Raw genomic sequence first — 19144 nt, forward strand, 5'->3', positions numbered from 1 at the left:
GGAACCTCGACCTTAGGTGCGTCAGTATTTCTCCCCGTCGTTTAATTTTGCCACCTTTGAGGCTCTGGTCTTGCTAACTTCTTTGATTCTTTGTTTGGTATAGTTAAGAGACAGCCTGAACTTAAGAGCCGGTATAAGGAATGCATCGAGACTGCGATCGGGTACGCTGAGACGATTGAGAGCTGGGATGAACTGGTTGACCCCCAGTCTCTTGCATTTTACAACCTTGGTCCTGATCCGTCTCCTTACGTTCTTCGTCAACTTGGTATTGAAGGCAAAAAAAGTAAGCATTATCCTCGTCAGTGCTGATTCTTCTTATGCGCACTTAAGCATTCTTGATAGGCGTTTTCTTCTTGCAGAGATGACGACAAAATTTAACAAGGACATGTACGCGAAGATGAGATCGAAGAAGGACGAACCGCTGTCCAATCTGGGGAAGAAGACTGTGCGTGTGACCGGGAAGGGTCCTGCTCCCATTCCCCTTAATATCATTCCTTCCATAGCTTCTGAAACGACGAGGACTGCCTCCCCGACCGCTTCAATAGAGGAGATTCCTACTCCCGGCTCCAAAAGGCCGCGTGTGGCTGGCAAAAGGAAGGAGAAGGAGAAGGCTGATACTCGTTCATCCACAATATAGGATGACGAGACGTTGGCCGTAGACAGGGCTCACGAGGTTGTCACTCCAGCGGACTTGAGGGCTCTTTCTGACATGTCTTTAAACGATGTTGCCTCTCGTCATGTTCACAAACTCGTCCAGGTACGGAGTTCTTCCTTCTACATTTTTTTTTTTTTTTTTTTTTTTTTTTTACTGACGACTTCATAATTTCCTCCAGGTGTTGGGAGAGAGCCTCCATATTACCACTGAATATCTCACTCAAGAGGCCAAGGTGGCGTCTCTGACAACCCGGATGGAGGCCTTGGAGAAAGAGAACTCTGACTTGAAGACGAACCTGATCACCTCCATGGACGAGGCAACTTCATTGAAGGAGAAGGTCAAAGTGCTGGAGGACGACCTCAGGGTTGAGCGCGGGTTGACTCATGAGAAGGACGAGCAGCTTCTTGCAGCCAAAGAGAAACTTGTAACCATCGCTGCCCGATCCGTGGAGGATTTCTAGACCACTGACGAGTACAATACTATGCTCTTCAGTTGGTATTTCAAAGGTTTTAAGCTTCTCCGGAGGTATCTGATCAAGCATCCATCTGGAGTCAACATGGAGAGCCTGGATTTGGAAGAGGTGGACAAGGAGATGGCTCTAGATGAAGCGGCTCAGTCTTTTGCCCCGGGTGATGATGCGCCTGAACCTGCTGCTGACGTACCGGCCAGTGAAGACACTGCTGATGCCTGATTTAAATACTTAGAAAATTTTTCCTTTTGTTTTATGGTGGGTGCCCGTCTTGTTTTGGGCCTTTTCTTTTTGTAAATCTAATTTGAAAACAATCAATTTTATTTTGAAAACAATGATAGTGGCCCAGTGGTTATGGGCTTGAATGAAGCATACTTACTTTTCCTCCAGATGTTTTAGTTGATTTACATTCGTCTACACTTTTGTACCTTGTTAATCGGTTGTTGCATCCCGTTTTGATTTGATGTATGGCTCTCTTTTCTCCGTCAAATAGACTCCTGCCATTTGCACTTGCCAAGGGGGTTCTGCCTGGGTGGCTTATGTCCGTCCAGGCAGACTCTTGTCACTTAGTCTTTTTTTTTTTTTTTTTTTTTTTTTTTTTTTTTTTGTACATTATCGTCAGTAACTTACATCCGTCAAGGCGGAATCTTGTTACTTAATCTTTTAAACCTCCTAGGATGGTCGTCAGTAACTTACATCCGTTAAGGCGGAATCTTGTTACTTAGTCTTTTAAACCTCCTAGGATGGTCGTCAGTAACTTACATCCGTCAAGGCGGAATCTTGTTACTTAGTCTTTTAAACCTCCTAGTATGGTCGTCAGTAATTTACATCCGTCAAGGCGAAATCTTGTTACTTAGTCTTTTAAACCTCCCAGGATGGTCGTCAGTAACTTACATCCGTCAAGGCGGAATCTTGTTACTTAGTGATTTATAGGCCTTATGATTGACCAGTACTGCCTGCACAAAGACATCAGAGGAATAATTCTTTCATTAATTTCAAGAACGAATGCATTCGTCTATTACATTTACTCATGGTATTTCTTTAAATGCTCAATGTTTCATGGCCGAGGGAGCTTTTGTCTGTCCATAGTTTCTAGATGGTAACTTCCTTGTCTAGAGTAGTGAATGACGCGGTAAGGCCCTTCCCACGTAGGGCCCAATTTTCCTTGAGTAGGGTCTTTAGTTGCTGTAGTGATTTTGCGAAGGACGAGGTCCCCTATGTCCAGTCGCCTGAGTTTAACCCTCTTGTTGTAGTACTCGGTCATCTTTTTTTGATACTTTGTCATTCTACTGGTTGCATTATCTCTTACTTCATCCAGGCAGTCCAGGTTGAGCCGCAGTTCATCGTCATTGAGTCCTTCTCTAAAAGTTCCTCGTCTGATGCTTGTTACTCCAACCTCTACTGGGATTACTGCCTCTGTGCCATAGGTAAGCCTGAAGGGTGTCTCTCCTGTCGAGCATCTGGCTGTGGTCCTGTAAGCCCACAGGACACTAGGTAGTTCTTCTGGCCAGGCACCTTTTGCTTCGTCCAGCTTGGTTTTGATAATCTTGAGCAGCGTCCTGTTCGTCACTTCCGTCTGTCCGTTTGCCTGGGGATGTCTCAGGGATGAGAACTGATTCTTGATTCCAAGGTCTGAGTAGAATTCTCTGAAGCCTTGGTTGTCGAACTGCCTCCCATTATCAGATATGATCATCAAGGGAATCCCGAACCTGCAGATTATGTTTTTCCACACAAAGCTCCGGATCCGAGCCTCAGTGATCGTTGCTAAGGCCTCTGCTTCAACCCATTTTGTGAAATAGTCAATAGCAACTAGAAGCAATTTTTACCTGACCTTTACCTTGGGGCAGAGGACCGACGATATCGATTCCCCATTGTGCGAATGGCCATGGGGAAGCTATAGTCATCATTTTCTTTGCTGGAAGCCGTTGCACATTCCCGTATCGCTGGCATTTGTCGCACCTTCTGACGAGATCAGCGGCGTCCACCTGCATGGTTGGCCAAAAATACCCTACTCTTATCACCTTGTTGACCAGGGATCTAGAGTCGACATGGTCGCTACAGATTCCACCGTGTACTTCCTCCAGGATGTATTTGGCCTTTTCTTCGTCGACGCACTTCAAGTAAGGCATAGAGAAGCCTCTCTTGTACAAGACGTCATTCAGGATCGTGAATCTGGCTGCTTTCTTCTTGACCTTTCTGGCTTCTTTTGTGTTTTGAGGGAGGTGCCCGTCCTGGAGGAAAGATATTATGGGCGTCATCCAGGTGTCTGTGCTCTGGAGGGTGAACACTGCAACCTCTTCAATACTAGGGCGTTTTTGGACCTCTATTGCCAAGTCCATGGTCGTCCTCCCTTCTTCTGATGATGCTAGTTTTGACACTTCGTCAGCCCCCATATTCTGGCTTTTTGGGATCTGTACGAACTCCACTGTATCGAACTCCTGAGTTAGTTGTCTCCTCAGTTTTAGGTATTTTTGCATCTTTTCTTCCTTTGCCTCGTACTCTCCCCTGATCTGTCCGATTACCAGCTTTGAATCACTCTGGATCAACAAGTTTTTGGCATCAAGAGCTTTCCCAAGCCTCAAGCCCGTCAGTATTCCTTCATACTCGGCTTCATTATTCGTGGCTGGGAACTTTAGTTGGACCCCATATTTCATCACTTCTCCGTCGGGGGTGGTTATGACGACCCTTACTCCTCCCTTCTTTTTGGCTGACGAACCATCTGTATGTATTGTCCATTTATCAACTCCGTCAGGAATTCCATCTTCATTTGGGAGAGTGAATTCAGCGATGAAGTCGGCCAGAGCTTGCGCCTTGATAGCAGTTCTTGGATGGTACTCGATGTCAAATTGACTAAGTTCAATTGCCCACTAGACCATTCTCCCTGCTGCTTCTGGTTTGTTCATTGATTTCTTGATTGGTTGATCCGTCATCACAAGGATAGGATTTGACTGGAAATATTGCCTGACCTTGCGTGAGGCTACTATTAGTGCAAACGCAATCTTTTCGATCCTTGGGTATCTGAACTCAGCTCCTTGGAAGGCTTGGCTGATGTAGTAGACCGGGAGTTGCTTCTTGCCTTCTTCTTTAATCAAAGCTGCACTCACTGCCAAGGCTGACATCGCCAGGTACAGGTATAGGTTTTCTCCTTCTTTGGACGGGCTTAGAAGAGGCGGGTTGCTCAGATATTGCTTCAGTTCTTGGAAAGCCGCTTCGCACTCGTCAGTCCAAGCAAAGGCCGGCTTCAAGGTCTTAAAGAAGGGCAGGCATTTGTCTGTGGCCCTAGAGACGAACCTGTTTAAAGCCGCTATCCTTCCGGTGAGTTTTTGAACTTCCTTGATGGTCCTGGGGGACGTCATGTTGATGATGGCTTGCACTTTTTCTGGGTTTGCTTCTATTCCTCTTTGGGACACCATGAATCTCAGGAATTTTCCCGAAGCAACCCCAAAGATACACTTACTTGGATTCAATCTCATCTGGTGTGCTTTGAGGGTTGTAAATGTCTCCTTCAGGTCGTCCAGGTGTGCGAGCTCTTCTTTGCTCTTGACGAGCATATCGTCCACGTACACTTCCATGTTCCTGCCAATTTGTTGGCTGAACATTTTGTTCACCAACCTCTGGTACGTAGCCCCGGCATTCTTCAGCCCAAATGGCATCACCCTGTAACAGTAGAGTCCTTGGCTTGTGATGAAGGCGGTCTTTTCCTGGTCTTCTTCCGCCATCCGTATCTGGTTGTATCCTGAGAAGGCGTCCATGAATGTCAGTAATTTGTGTTCGGCTGTGGAGTCCACGAGCTGGTCTATCCTGGGTAGGGGGAAGCTGTCCTTTGGGCATGCCTTGTTCAGGTCGGTGAAGTCTACGCACATCCTCCATTTCCCGTTTGCTTTCTTCACCAAGACTACATTTGCCAACCATTTAGGATAATACACCTCCCGGATGAACCCTGCCGTCAGGAGTTTGGTAACTTCCTCTGCACCTGCCTGGTCTCGTTTCGTCGTTGCTGGACGGGTTTCCATTCTGGGTCCACATTCAACTTATGCTGGATGACTTCTGGGGATATGCCCGGCATGTCTTCGTGACTCCATGCAAAGACGTCTAGATTCTCTTTCAGGAACTTTATAAGTTTTGTTCTCATCTCGGGGCTCAACGTCGTTCCTATCTTGGTCGTCTTGTTCGCCTCTCCTTTTACCAACTCCACCGTCTCCAGGGCCTCTATCCTGTCTTCTTCCTTCTACTCAATCATCCAAGAATGGTTCTCCTTCCCAACCAGGACGGCTTGGTAGCATTCTCTTGCCAGGACTTGATCTCCTTTCACTTCACCGACACCATTATCTGTTGGGAATTTTACCTTCAAACAGTAAGTTGACGTTGCCGCCTTCCACTTATTGAGAGTGGGTCTTCCAACGATGACATTGTAGGATGAGGGACAATCCACCACCAGGAAATCTACTTGTCGAGTCAACTGCACTGGGTAGGTCCCCGCCGTCACCGTCAATGTCACTATACCCCGGGGGTAGACCCTGTCTCCACTGAAGCTGACGAGTGGAGAATCAAAAAGGCGTAGTCTTTTTGGATCTAGTCTCAGCTGTTGGAAGGCTGGGAGGTAGATGATGTCCGCAGAGCTGCCATTATCGACGAGGATCCTTTTGGTATTGAACCCTTCTATATTTAACATTATGACCAAGGGATCATTGTGGGGTTGCTTTACTCCCATGGCATCTCCCTCATTGAAAGACATGTCTTCGTATGTTCGTCGGTGCTTGGAAGGGGGTACGGTGTGGACGCTGTTAACTTGTCTCTGGTATGCCTTTTTAAGTGACTTAAACGACTCTCTTGAGAACGGCCCTCCTGTGATCGTGTTGATCTCCTCGATCACTTTGTTTGGAGGATGGGACGGACGATCGTCATCCCGGGAGAACGATTCGTGCTGGGTTTTGTCATCGTTTATGGACTTGCTGTATTCTCCTTTCTTCACGTATTTCTGTAACTTCCCTTTCCGTATTAACTCCTCTATCTGCTCCTTCAGGTCCCTGCAATCTTCGGTGTTGTGGCCGTGATCCTTATGGAACCAGCAGTACTTGTTCTTGTCGCAGACATTAGGGGATGAGTGCAATGGTCTAGGCCATTTGAGATAATGCTCGTCCTTGATCTGCATGAAAATCTTGTCAACAGGCATGACCAGAGGAGTAAATCTTGCCGTCCGAGGATTTTTATTATCTTTCCTCTTATTCCCGTCGTTGTTCCGACGATCTGGTCGATCTCTCTTGTGCCCCCGACGATCGTCTTCCCTCCTTGCCTTGTTGCCTGGCTTCTCGGTATCCTTTATGGCAGCTAAAGCGTCTTCAGCATTCATGTATTTCTGTGCCTTTAGGAGCATTTCTGCCATCGTCTTTGGTGGATTCTTAGCGAGGGAGGCCACGAGATCTCTAGACCTCAGCCCTGCTTTGAAGGTCGTCAGCTGCACCTTGTCATCGGCTTCATCCACCTCCAAAGTCTCCCGGGTGAATCGTTTGACATATGACCTTAGAGTTTCCTTCTCTCCCTGCTTCACGGTAAGTAAGTAGTCTACCGGCTTTTTTGGACGTTGCCCCCCTATGAAATGGCGTAAGAAGGCGCTGCTTAATTGCTCGAAGTTGTCTATGGACGAGGTCCGCAACTTTGTGAACCATTCTCTTGCAGCTCCTTTGAGAGTGGTTGGGAAGGAGCGACACAGTATCTCGTCAGGTGGTTGTTGAAGACCCAGAGTCGTCTTAAAGGTATTAAGATGATCCTGAGGGTCCTTGAGTCCGTCGAATGGCTCTAGTTGAGGTAAACGGAATTTTGACGGTACGGGGCATTCAAGCACCGCTGCGGTGAAGGGTGAATCCGTAACCCTTACCATTTTGTCCACACTCCGGTCCGTTTTTTCTTTGATGGCACTCCTTAGTTCGTCCATCTCTTTCCTCATTTCTCGAAGAAGATCTGAATTCTATTCGTCCGGGGTAGCTGGCTTTTGGGGGGTACCTCTCCTGTGGCTATCCCCTTCTCCCTCCAGGTTACCCTTGGACCGGCTTTCGTCCTATTGGGCCTGCTGAACCTGCTGGAGTCATAACTTCATCTCCTGGTTTTGTTTGGTAAGTTCTTCAATGGTGGCTGTAAGGGCTTGAACTTGCTGGGCCAAGGCTGCTGAATCTGGGTTGGATTCCATCTGGATATAGAGAATTAATGGAAACTACGTTTTCGAATATGAATCTGAAAACTCGTTCCCCACAGACGGCGTCAAACTGATGGACACAAACTCGTCAGTAAGAGTGGGCAGATGGAAGCCCTTGTGGTGTGCGAAGGTTTGCTCGATGAGGGTCACCGGTGTGGTGCCTGCCACAACGTCTCCGATGTCAAAGTTAGGATAATGATCAAACAAAGTAAAGAATCAGAATGTACTCTCAAAGTGTCAGTGTATATATCGTACCTTCTGTTGACTGTGTGAGAGCTTTATACCTGCGGCCTTAGGGGCTAGCCGTTGGGGTTGTTAATGCTTTCTCAAGTAACGCCCCTGGTCCAGTAATGAGACTTTTAAGAGGCTCCCAACGGTCTGCTTGGTTGATTTCGTAACTGCTCAGATCATTGATTGACTGCATTGAATGACTCCCTACCTTCGTCAGTGATGATAGCTTTCTTTGTTGTTCCCGATGACTTCGTCAAGGATGCTTCCTTCGTCATTAATGTTATCTTCGTCCGTGGGATGTAGCACCGTCATTCCCATCACTCTGTATTTTGCTGATGGAAAGGCACATAAAAAATGTATATGCTATTGTGTGGTTAATACTTAATGTTACTGGTTATATATATATATATATAAAGTTGATGCAGAGTTTCTTCGTTGGGTATCGATAATCCACGAGAAAAGTTATATAGCCTCAGCCTCATCCTGGCACACACAGCATCTACAACAGTCAAAACGACACGTTACAATCATAAATCCAAAGGAGAAAAAAAGGTCAGTCGGAAGTATTCATGGCCTAACAACAACATGCATTGGATTTGAAAAGGAAATGATATAGCCTATAGGAAGCAAATTCAATCATTTTATGCTATAAAACTATTATTTCCTATAGAGGGTTTGAATTCAAGCATTTTACTTTTCTGTTTCGGTGACTGATAAATTGAATCTCCTCGATCTACCAGGTAGAGGAGGCTATTTAATAAAGGTTGCCACTTTTTTTTAGTAGGAAAAAGGGTGCCACCTTTGTTCAATGTTATCATCTAGCTAGCCAACTAAAATTATTTGAAGCATGACCCACCTAATAAGAAGTCATTCAATGTAAATGTGACGTGGTTGCACATGTCTTAGAATACATTACATTCATTTTTCAAACAAGTGTTTTGTAAAATAATGGCATATGTCATAAATATTGTTGTTAAACATTTCCTTTAAACCGGCCTTCTCTTATATTTTCATTATCTTGTACTTGTAGCATCCATACTTATAACATGGACAAAACGTCTAAATTAAGTGAATTTAAAACTTAGAGGACTAAATTGAACAAAAGTAAAGTTAGAGGATTGAAATAAATTTCAATCAAACTTAAATGATGCAATTTGCATTTTAGTCTTATCTCTATTATTATTGTTACTATAATTTTGCTAGGTCATGTTAACTAATGTTCTTAGAGAAATTGTTAATAAACAATTTTAGGAAATTTTTGACATCATTTTTATAGAAAATATAACAAAATTTCAAAAAAAAAAAAAATTCCCTTTTCTTTTCTTATAAAACATTTCTAAAAATATTTTATTTACTAAGGCCATCTATTCATCCATCAATGAAGGATACATGCATAGTGATCATGCTTGTTGAAGGGAGGGAGAGAGAAAGAGAGAGTATTTTATGTAAATTAGTAGAATAAATAATAAATATAAACACAATGATAATAAAAACTATATTTTTGTGCCATAAATAAATAACTATCATAATTTTTTTTTTTGAGAAACAAACACACACACACAAGGGAAAGGAAAAGAAGTTTTAATACAAAGACATACCACAACTCCACTCTTAAATTATATATTTAGAGAAAAAAGAAGAAGAAGATAATATCATATTTGATTAAAATTCTATCCCTAATATTAGTAGTGAATGAGGTGGATGATAATTAAAGCGTCTTCGATGGATGCATAACTATGACTTATTTGGAGTTTCTACTATTCTAAACGATAACTTAGATCGCCCCTTATCTTCTTTTTTTATAGTGAAAAAAAATCAAAGATTACCTTATGTATGAGAAGGCATCTTAAATTTCTGACATATCTATCATTAGCAAATTGATTAGTAAATTTGTAAGAGCAAGCAATAACTTCCAAGATCCACATAAAATCCGAAATCTGTCCATTTCCAATTTCCATAATGGGCATATCTCTATTGGAAACAAATTAAATTAAATACCCCAAATATATATATGTATATTTGTTTATTTCTAAAATAAGGGCCAAAAAATCACGTGTTTCACTCACCCACCACGCCTCACTCACTGAGGGTCATTTTGGTCAATGTAAATAACAAAGCACGCTCCTCAGGTTCAGCTAACGCTTTTCTCTCTCTTTTTTTTTTTTTTTTAATCACTTATTTCAAACACAGCGCGCGAAATAACCCTCAATCTCCCGCGTCTTTCCGACCACTTCTTCTCTCTCTATTCCCCTTTTATTTCTTGCCCCATTTCTCACTCTCTCTCTCTCTCTCTCTCTCTCACACACACACACACACAAATATCTTCTTTTCAGTTTTCACAATGCAACACCAAAACCAACCACATTTCTCCGCCGATGCTCCCACCACTCCCTGCGCCGGACCTACCGTTACATTCTCCTCCGCTGCTGCCGATCATAAACGTGGCAAGAAGCGTGGGAGTTACAACTGTGGCCGCTGTGGTCTTCCTAAGAAGGGCCACAACTGCCACACCAGCATAACCACCACCACCACCACCGACACTACCACAGCCACCACTACTTCTAGTCCTATTATCAACACTCCAACTTCTCGTGCCGATTCCTCCGCCTCTCTCTCCTCCACGCGTCCTCCGCCACCGCGTCAGCCCTACACGCACTTCCGTCGCGCCCTCTCTTTCGACGACGACGTCCGCGCCGGCTTCCCCGAGCCGGAGCCTGAGGTCGAGGAAGAGGAGCAGGAGGAGGAGGACTTCGGTTATCCTTCAATGGATCCGGAGCCGGGCGCGTTACCGGCGAGTTGCTTGTGGGAGATACTCAGGAGGTTGCCGCCAGTGGGGCTGTTGTCGGCGGCGAGAGTTTCGAAGTCGTGGAGAGAGACGTCGAAGAGGCTGTGGAAGGCGGCGGAGGAGCTCAGGCTTAGGGTTCCAGCCAGAGCTCAGGTCGGTTTCGTAGGATCGGTGTTGCAGAAATGCCCAGGGCTCGTCAGACTCTCCCTTAGAATGGAAAGGTTAGGGTTTCTGATATGAAACTCTGTCAGATCTATGGTTTTATCGGCCCGATCGGATTGTTCTAACGGACGTTAAGCTTAAACAACATGAATTGCTTAAAATAACTGAACCTTAATGAATAACACGAACTAAAAGTGCAATGTGAACTTGATCTATAAAGATCGATGAGAGAAAACGACGTCGTAGTGTTTGATCTATATAGATCGACGCGAGGAACGATGTTATACTGCTCGATCTAATAGCATTTTCAATGTGCTCTTTAATGATTTCCAAGTGTTCAATGCGTTTTTAGCTTTCTGATAGCACAATGCAGTGGAAGTAAAGTAATGATGGAAAATTGAGTTTTGTTTTTTGTTTTTTTCTTTTGAGGTTGTCATATATTTTTCTAAAAATAAATTAGGCTTAGTATGTGAATGGTCAATAAAGAATAATATTGGTACTGTGGATTTTGAATTTTCTAATATTTCTTTTTTGTTGCTGTTGGTGTTGCAGTGATTTGGATGCAACAATGTTAGCTTGCATTGCATTTTCATGCCCTAATCTGGAATTTATGGAGATCTTGAAATCCGATACTGCGATTAATCGGATCAATGGGTATAATTCCTGTTCTCTTTTTGTTTTTTGTGAAATTATTGGGTTGTCTTGTATAATGCACAATGTGATCTACACTGCAAATCTAAAAATTAGCTTAGAAGCGTAACTTTATTATTATTGTTGGATGTGGCTGTTATTCTCTCACATCTATTTTCTTGTTTTTAATGTAGACATTACTTTTTTGCCTTTTAAAATGTGTACATCAATGCATCAACTTTGTAAAATAGTGGATGTAAAATGACTCAGAATATTTTCTCTGTTTGATATTTGGATGCAATTATTATAGATATATTCTCCCATGTGTGTGTGTGTGTTATGTGCAATAGTTTACTCTATGAAGCTATTAAATTGAACTAATTTTTTTTGATGAACTAAAATTGAACTAATTTTTGTGTGGTTGCTGTGCTTTCAAATTTTCATAAGAGTGATTGGATTTGTTTCTGTGCTTAGGATACCAACTGGTTACTGTTCACTACTTTGGTTCTGTTTTACCACTTATTTTAGTTTGTGCTTTGGCCATTATTTTTGCTGCTACGTGATCCATGGCATTTACCATTTTTTTTTTCCTCAAGCTGATAAAACTGTTTGTATCAATTGATTGATTGATAGAGTTGATTTTATGAATTTCAAATGCAGCGATGAATTGGGTCGTTTTGTTGCGGATAAAAGATGTCTTAAAAGCCTTAAGATGGAAGGGTGTTCTAATCTAGGGGGTTTTGTTCTTTGTTCGTCAAGCCTTTCTACACTTTGGCTTTCGGATCTTTACTCACTCTCTAAGATGGTGATTTTTTCCCTTTTCCTTTTTATTATTGCTTGAGGTGTGATCTTTCTCTAGAATTGCAATTCAATGTTTTCTTTCTCTTCTGCATTTAAGTTAATTCCTTTGTATGTGTCCATAGGTTTTTAACTGCCCAAATCTCAAGGAGATTTCCTTAGAATTTTATCGTCAAGAAAATGATAGCACTGATCTTACTACCATGGTTGATGGTTTGGGAAGGAATTGCTTAAGGTTGCAAAACATACACATTGCATCGGTTCGTCTTTCTCATTCTGTTGTGCTTGCTCTTACTGCTGCAAATCTAAGGTTTGTCACATATCCATGATTTATGACTTTAGTGTGGTATATAGTATTTTTTTTAACATGTCTAGAAATCTTCAGATCCTTCACCACTTAGCAACTGAAAGTCCTATTTTGACCACTGGATAACAATAATATAAGTTGGCTGCTCTGTTCAGGGGATTGCGAATGCTTTCGCTTGTTCTTGGATCTGAAATCACTGATGCATCTGTTGCTGCAATTGCTTCAAGCTATCCGAACTTAGAATTGCTTGACCTGAGTGGGTATGTTTTTCCTCCCAAGTACAACTGTTTTCAACCTTCTATAAGATGGTTAATTGATTGTGTTGGTATTGTTACCAAGTTAAATACTGGCTTGTACATAATTTATAAGCACTATGAAATGAATCTGACCTAATGTTAAAGAAAATACCAGAATAGGGACTTATAAGGTAAGAATTGCACATTGGAGCCAAAACCTTTTTTTAAAATGAGTATTGCTATATCCAATTCTGAATTTATGCTCCCATGTTTTGAAGGTAATTATCATATCTATGTATGCAGAGTAGCATTTTTATCTTACGAATCTCAGAACTTTCGAGTTTGTGTAACACTGTAACTTGCCTACTGATCAAGTTGGCTTGAACCTTCATTTGTAGGCTTTGTAATAAAAATAGAAAATGTTAAAATATATGTAAACTTCAAGATGATAGCTAATTCACTTCTCGTAATGTTTGAGATTTTATTTCTAACGCTATACTTCAATTTGCAGATCAAGCATTAGTGATAGTGGCATTGGAATGATCTGCAATGTGTTCCCTGAAACACTTTCAAGACTCCTCCTTGCTCTTTGTCCAAATGTTACTTCAAGTAATTACCCATTTGAGGATTTTCTTCTAATTCATTGTTGAATCCTATATATATTTTTAGTCCTTTGTTTGGTAATCTTTGTTTTCACACTGCCTTTGTTCATTGAAGTGTTGTCTGTAATTTTCAGGTGGCATTCAGTTTGCTACAGCTCAATTGCCACTTCTTGAGCTCATGGATTGTGGCATGACCATTTGTGATCCCAATTCCCAAAATGGAATCCCTGATGAAAGCAGTGATTGGGAATTAAGAAACACTGCAAACCATCTTATTTACCAAAAGCTGATTATCAAGCATGGTCGGCTGAAGAAACTCAGTTTGTGGGGTTGTTCTGGCTTAGACGTGAGACTCTTTAAATTAAAAAGTTACTTGTGCATTCCTGTATGGTCTTCTCTTGGGCTCTTATTTTGTGAATTTGAATGCAGGCTTTATATTTAAACTGCCCAGAACTGAATGATCTAAATCTAAACTCTTGTAAGAATTTGCATCCAGGTATGTTATTTGATGAATCATTCTTAAGTAATGATTGTAATTTTTCTTTATTATCAAACAACATATAATTGATGACCATGTTTATGTACCCAGAGAGACTGTTACTTCAGTGCTCCAAATTAGAAAGTGTGCATGCATCAGGCTGTCAAGAGTTGTTGATAGGGGCCGTTGAAAGTCAGGTAAGATAGAATCCAAAAGCAGTTTGTGAACAAGCTGTGTTTAATATTCAGAAAGCTGAATCTTGGAAATAGATCCATCTAAATTGCATGATCAACATGATTGCAGCATTGTACTGTGTTAGTGCTAAATTCTCTGATCTTTAAATGTTAGGAATTGTTGATTTGTTTACCATCTAAGTAGGTAGGCAACTGCAAGCAAAGTTAACTCCTACACATGGTTGAAGTGCACAGCAAACCGAATTTTAATTTCATGTTTACAATAAGTTCTGTAAATTCTTAGAATGAATAATGGTTCTTTTTTGGGGATATGCTCATTCTTGCTGCATTCACCTTATGTTAGGCATAAATTCTGATTCTCAAGGCAGAGTTTTGTTGCAATCAGGACCCAGAAAATCTTTTTTCTGCAATTACAATCTCTTTTTAATTTTTTTTTTAATCTTATATACTATTGAGACAAAACATTTACAAGATACAACTCTTGGTAGATTAAACTTCAGATTCTCGTCCCAACTATTGTCTTAATTAATCTTTTAAATCCTGTTGTAGAGTAAAACCATAGCATAAACTTTTATCCATGATTTAAGGAAATTGAATTTGATTTCAGCCAAGATAAAATTGTTCTTACACTTGTGTTGTTCCCTTGCATACTTGCAGGTCAGTAATGATTTCCCTGCCGTGGAAAATGTATTACCATGTAAACGTTTAGCTGATGGCTCCAAAAGGGTTCGGGTTCCACATTTTCTAAGTGCACAGGTAAAGCTGAAAAAAACTTGTTTAACTGCAAATGTTGTTTGAATCTCTGGAGTACTGACATCAAATTGGTTATAGGAAAATCTCCCATCATGCTATTCTTTCAAAAACAATAGAGATAAATTCTATACTAATCACCTTATATGTTCTTGATTTGATATATTTGTCAATCATTGGTTGCGTGACACCCTATTGGTTTGAAGATATAAGATTCGAAGCTTATTTTGTTTAGAAATTAATGCTTCTTTTGATTATGTGAATTACTGGACTTCAATATCTTACTGAATTATACTCGTTTTCTTTTTACAGTCATGTGATGATGATAAGAAGCGAAGGAGGGTTGAGAGACGGCACTGTAATGTTCTTGTGAGCTGATCACATATGGTCTCTGAAGATTTATGTTATACACATGGTGCAATCTCATCTGTTGTTATGTTAGTTTCCTGTGGCTGTGGCCCATGTATTCAAACAGTATAATTTTGCAAAAACATGTTTGGGACTGGTGCCTTGTAGAATCACCTTTCCTTTAAAAAAGAAAAACACCAACTGGTGTTATTGTTTCAAACTTGATGTCATTATTGGAAAAAAAAAAACTGGATGACCAACTTTGGATTATCAGTTCCTCATTTATGAAATAAAGATCTATAATTCTCACAATTTTTTCTTTATTGCTTATGTCTTGTCTCTCTACCAATCTAGAAAGGGTATTAATTTGAATCTGAATCACAATCTTCTTTGGTCACTAAATCTAGAAATCAAAATTGAAATGACTAATGTCAGTTTTTCTTTCAAAATTTCAGTTACGTTCATCCAAAAATGTATGTGGAACATATGAACTTTGCCTGGGGAAACCTAAGATGTAGTATTCATTTGTAATAGTAGTAGATTAGTATTGTTGTGTAGCAGTTGTTTCTGTGGTATTGCTAAGTGCTATCTTGTGTTTTGCCTTCTCAGTTCTTTTTACTTCAGTACCCAAAATTTAATATTAAAAATCAGCCCTTTGTTACTGTTTTGGTATACCATAAACCCCTAAATTAATGTTTAAATTTTGAAGTGCCTGGCTAACTCTTTAGGCCTTTTAATCTTTCAAACAAGTCATTGTATCCTTGAAAGATTTGGTTTATAATACTTAAGATATTTCAAGCACCCTAACCTACTATGTTCTGTTCATCAAAAAAAAAAAAAAAAACCTACTATGTTCTTGTTTATTTTTGATAATTCAATTGTTACAAGTTACAACGAGTGGGGGAGGGGATTCAAATCTTGTGTTCATTTTGTATTTAGGGTATATAACTGAAAACACTGTAACAAAATAATTTTTAATTGTGTAAATAATGTCGTGGAATCTAGTTTTAATAAAAAAGTTGTTAAAAAGTGAGGTTTGTGGGTCCCGTGAACAGTACACGAGACTCACTTATGTGGCTGAAAAGTGGTTGAAAAGTCAAATTGTGTGGCTAAAAAAATTAAAAAAAAAAAGCTGAAAACACATACACCCAATGTGGACGTGCAAACCAAACGCACACTTAGTATTTTCCATTTTTCAAATGTATATTATTGTGCCGAATAGCAAAACTTAAAACCTTTCTTAAATTTGAATTTATAAGAATTGAAGATCAATAATAAGACAATATTAAATGAAATATACATGACTATACTTATATAAAAGAGGTGAATGTCACTCACCTCACTTTTGTTGACTCAAAAGTCAAGTAATCTCATTTAAAAGTTCTTTTTAAGAGTCACACACACACATATATATATATATATATATATATATCCAATAGTCTTATGGTCTATAAACTTTCACCCGATTCCTTATGTGGTCAATATGGGCCATTAAATCCCTTTGATCAACTCACTTAAATAACCCTATTAAAACAACAATTTAACAATTCATAATAATTTTCATAAATTCAGCAAATTTTTTTTTTTTTGGTTGTAATTTTCTTAAATTGAGAAGTTGCATGTTTCATGTGAATCTTCCACATAGGAGAACTTATTCTACTCTTCTTTGGGGCTGATAGAAATAGGCACAGTGATTGGGCCTTTTATGTTTATTGAGGAGGAATCCTATATATATATATATATATATATAGGATTTGTTTATGCAACTTGAAAATTTGATCTTTGCTTTCACAATTTCAAGGGTATTACATGCACAAGGTGGTCTTTGAGAAATATCTAGTGCTAGTTAAACATGCAGAGTAAGACCATTGAAGGAGATATTTCTATAAACATATATAAAGAGTACATAAGTTGGTACTTCATCATAAAAAAATCTGTTTTGGAATGATTTCATAAAAAGTTTTTAATAATAATATTAGCATAATTCCATAAACAAACACACACAAAGGTTCAGATCAGTTCTGTATGAAGTGTGGTAGAAGTTTGCATTAAAAAAAATCACACAATCAGGAAAAAAAAAAACACTAAGCCATCTTATTGCGACACAATGGACAGAAATTACTCATACGTAGCCATTTGATAATGCAGTTTTGATGAAAGATATGTGAGCATGGCAACTTAGGTTGCCACCCAACACCAAACTCTTCCAAACACACTGCACACTGCTCACCACCCAAAAGCACCAATGGCCCTTCTTCAATATTCACCACTTTCAATCCTACTATTAATCTTCCACCATCATAATCATGGAATGATTCCATGTAATAAACAGCACCTTCATCATCATCATCATCATCATCACCATATTCGATATGAAAAATGTCAACCCCTCCATCGTATTCATCATCAACAAACTCAGATTCGTAGTAATAAACACCATCATCATAATCTTCTTGTTCTTCCATGGCGATCATCAGTGGAGGAGCCAAGTTGAAATTGCCACCGCCAACCTCTGGAATTTCCTGCTCCGCAGCCGAGAATGGAGGAGCCGAGATGGACGTGTTGTTCATTGAGAGAGACAATGATTTTTGATTCATTGATTTTTTGCGCTTTTGAATATTAATTTGAACCCCAATTTAATGAAGAATATATACTCACACGGCTATTTATATTTATATTATAGAAAACCTACTTTCCTTACCTACCGGCTTTTTTTTTTTTTTTTTTTTTTTTTTTTTACAAATACCGCCTATACTCTTAATTTCAAGATAATTTTTACAACTAATCCAAGTACAACTTCCTTACCCAAAATCTAATTAATTTAATTTAAATTTTAGGACAGAAAAATAGTACAGTAATTTTTATCTTAATGACATAAGAGTTAAGACCCAACACGCCAAACACGCTGTCAATAATCACATCATTCCTTTCCGTTACATAAATGGATTAGGAAAACAGTACTGCACTGGGTCAGGGAGTGGCTATGTATATATTCTCACATCGGGACGAAATGGGTAATTATCAATAAAAAACAAACTATATAGTTAGTAGGGCCCGTTTATAAACTATATCAATTTTTAACAACTCGAGCCTCTAAATCGAGCCTTTGAGGCTCAGTTTCTGCGACCTGATATGGCCAAATTCCACGTGGCGTGTCCACGTAAAACTCGAGTTCCACATGGACATGCCACCTGGAATTTGGCCAAGTAGATCTCGAGCCTCAGAGACTCGGTTTACTTAAAGTGAAACCGAGCCTTAAAAACTCGATTTCAGTTGTGGTCTTTAATGTTCCACGTGGAAGACAAGGAAATCGAGTGTCTGATACTCGATTTCAAATAAGGTATTTTCAAAAATAACACCTCACTCACCTCACACAAATCACTCTCCACTCTCACTCTCACTCACCCTCACACTCTCTCTCACACAGAGCAGACGCACACTCTCACGCTCTCACTCACTGTCTCACCCTCTCACACACTGATCCAAGTCACTCACTTTCTCCACTCACGCTCTCACTCACCTGCTTCTCCATCTCATTGTTCTCTTAGTCAGTCTCACTCTTAGTCTCAGTCAGCCTTCGCCAAAAGCTTTGATCAAGCCACAGCAAGCTTTGAATCTACGCGGTCTCTCAAAACTAAAGAAAAAGGTGAGTTGCTTTGTACCCACCGTTCACTGTTTGGTTGCCGAGAAACATGCATGAAAAATTAAAGAAAGTTTGGTTTCACGAAGTTGTTTTCTATTTTGGTTTTTGTATTGAATTTGTAATAAAACTGTTAAACCTGCTAAAAAAGAGTGAAACTTTATTGTGTTTTGAGATTGAATTGGTTTGTGGGTTTGATTTTTTTGTTTTTTTTTGTTTTGTGCTTTGTTCTATTCGTGGGTTGAACTATTGATATGAGGGAAATTTCATACTCAAATCTTGAACTATGCATTGTTTTGCAGTGATGATGTTAGGGTTTGTTAACTGGGTCTTTGTTAAATTAAATTGTTGATGTTAGGGTTTGTTAAAGTTGATGATTTAGTGTTTAATTCGATCCATGTTACTGAAAGTTTGATGACTTTCTTCTCGCTAAATTTGATAATGTCTTAAACCCCTTTTTATTTTTCTAATTTTGTGAATTCTGCATTTGTGCTCCTTTAAATTTTATTTACATTTAAATATTTCAATTGGGTTGTCATTTTAAATTTTTTTCGCATTTAGTAATTTTAAATTTTCCATATGTTCAATGACATCCAAGAACAAAATCCACATAAAAGAGTCTAATCATGCTATAACTACAAACAATATATAATCAGTAACATAAAAATC

The 19144-nt window shown here is 39.8% G+C and overlaps 4 protein-coding genes across 4 annotated transcripts; 1 reads left to right on the plus strand and 3 right to left on the minus strand.

The window, feature by feature from the left end:
- Positions 1 to 2181: 2181 nt before the first annotated feature.
- Positions 2182 to 4876, minus strand: LOC126710137 (uncharacterized). Its single transcript, XM_050410518.1, has 3 exons — positions 4086 to 4876; positions 3084 to 3974; positions 2182 to 2833 (listed from the first exon to the last, which is right to left on the minus strand). Exons 1-3 carry the CDS (start codon positions 4874 to 4876, stop codon positions 2182 to 2184), a joined length of 2334 nt encoding a protein of 777 aa, XP_050266475.1.
- Positions 4877 to 5352: 476 nt separating this feature from the next.
- LOC126710138 (uncharacterized) lies at positions 5353 to 6507 on the minus strand. The gene has a single exon (XM_050410519.1). The coding sequence runs from the start codon at positions 6505 to 6507 to the stop codon at positions 5353 to 5355; it is 1155 nt and encodes a 384-aa protein (XP_050266476.1).
- A 3304-nt stretch (positions 6508 to 9811) lies between these two features.
- Positions 9812 to 15147, plus strand: LOC126709468 (F-box/LRR-repeat protein 17). Its single transcript, XM_050409719.1, has 11 exons — positions 9812 to 10551; positions 11045 to 11146; positions 11783 to 11927; positions 12046 to 12230; positions 12383 to 12487; positions 12975 to 13072; positions 13200 to 13411; positions 13495 to 13561; positions 13655 to 13740; positions 14395 to 14493; positions 14800 to 15147. The coding sequence occupies exons 1-11, from the start codon at positions 9887 to 9889 to the stop codon at positions 14863 to 14865; spliced, it is 1830 nt and encodes a 609-aa protein (XP_050265676.1). The 5' UTR covers positions 9812 to 9886; the 3' UTR covers positions 14866 to 15147.
- Positions 15148 to 16919: 1772 nt separating this feature from the next.
- Positions 16920 to 17432, minus strand: LOC126710139 (protein SAN1-like). Its single transcript, XM_050410520.1, has one exon. The coding sequence runs from the start codon at positions 17430 to 17432 to the stop codon at positions 16920 to 16922; it is 513 nt and encodes a 170-aa protein (XP_050266477.1).
- Between the last annotated feature and the right edge of the window lie 1712 nt (positions 17433 to 19144).

This window comes from Quercus robur, chromosome 12, assembly GCF_932294415.1.
Source record: "Quercus robur chromosome 12, dhQueRobu3.1, whole genome shotgun sequence".
In the NCBI taxonomy this organism is placed as follows: domain Eukaryota; kingdom Viridiplantae; phylum Streptophyta; class Magnoliopsida; order Fagales; family Fagaceae; genus Quercus; species Quercus robur.

What these genes read in the sequence shown, in the direction of transcription:
- LOC126710139 (XM_050410520.1), bottom strand. Translation starts at nt 17,432, where the DNA reads ATGAATCAAAAATCATTGTCTCTCTCAATGAACAACACGTCCATCTCG.
- LOC126710137 (XM_050410518.1), bottom strand. Translation starts at nt 4,876, where the DNA reads ATGGACGCCTTCTCAGGATACAACCAGATACGGATGGCGGAAGAAGAC. An exon ending in GTAGCCTCACGCAAGGTCAG is followed by an intron (nt 3,975 to 4,085) that starts GCAATATTTCCA and finishes AATTGAACTTAG; the next exon opens with TCAATTTGACATCGAGTACC. An exon ending in GCCGCTGATCTCGTCAGAAG is followed by an intron (nt 2,834 to 3,083) that starts GTGCGACAAATG and finishes CATAATCTGCAG; the next exon opens with GTTCGGGATTCCCTTGATGA.
- LOC126709468 (XM_050409719.1), top strand. Translation starts at nt 9,887, where the DNA reads ATGCAACACCAAAACCAACCACATTTCTCCGCCGATGCTCCCACCACT. An exon ending in TTGTCCAAATGTTACTTCAA is followed by an intron (nt 13,073 to 13,199) that starts GTAATTACCCAT and finishes TGTAATTTTCAG; the next exon opens with GTGGCATTCAGTTTGCTACA. An exon ending in TTGTAAGAATTTGCATCCAG is followed by an intron (nt 13,562 to 13,654) that starts GTATGTTATTTG and finishes TTATGTACCCAG; the next exon opens with AGAGACTGTTACTTCAGTGC.
- LOC126710138 (XM_050410519.1), bottom strand. Translation starts at nt 6,507, where the DNA reads ATGGCAGAAATGCTCCTAAAGGCACAGAAATACATGAATGCTGAAGAC.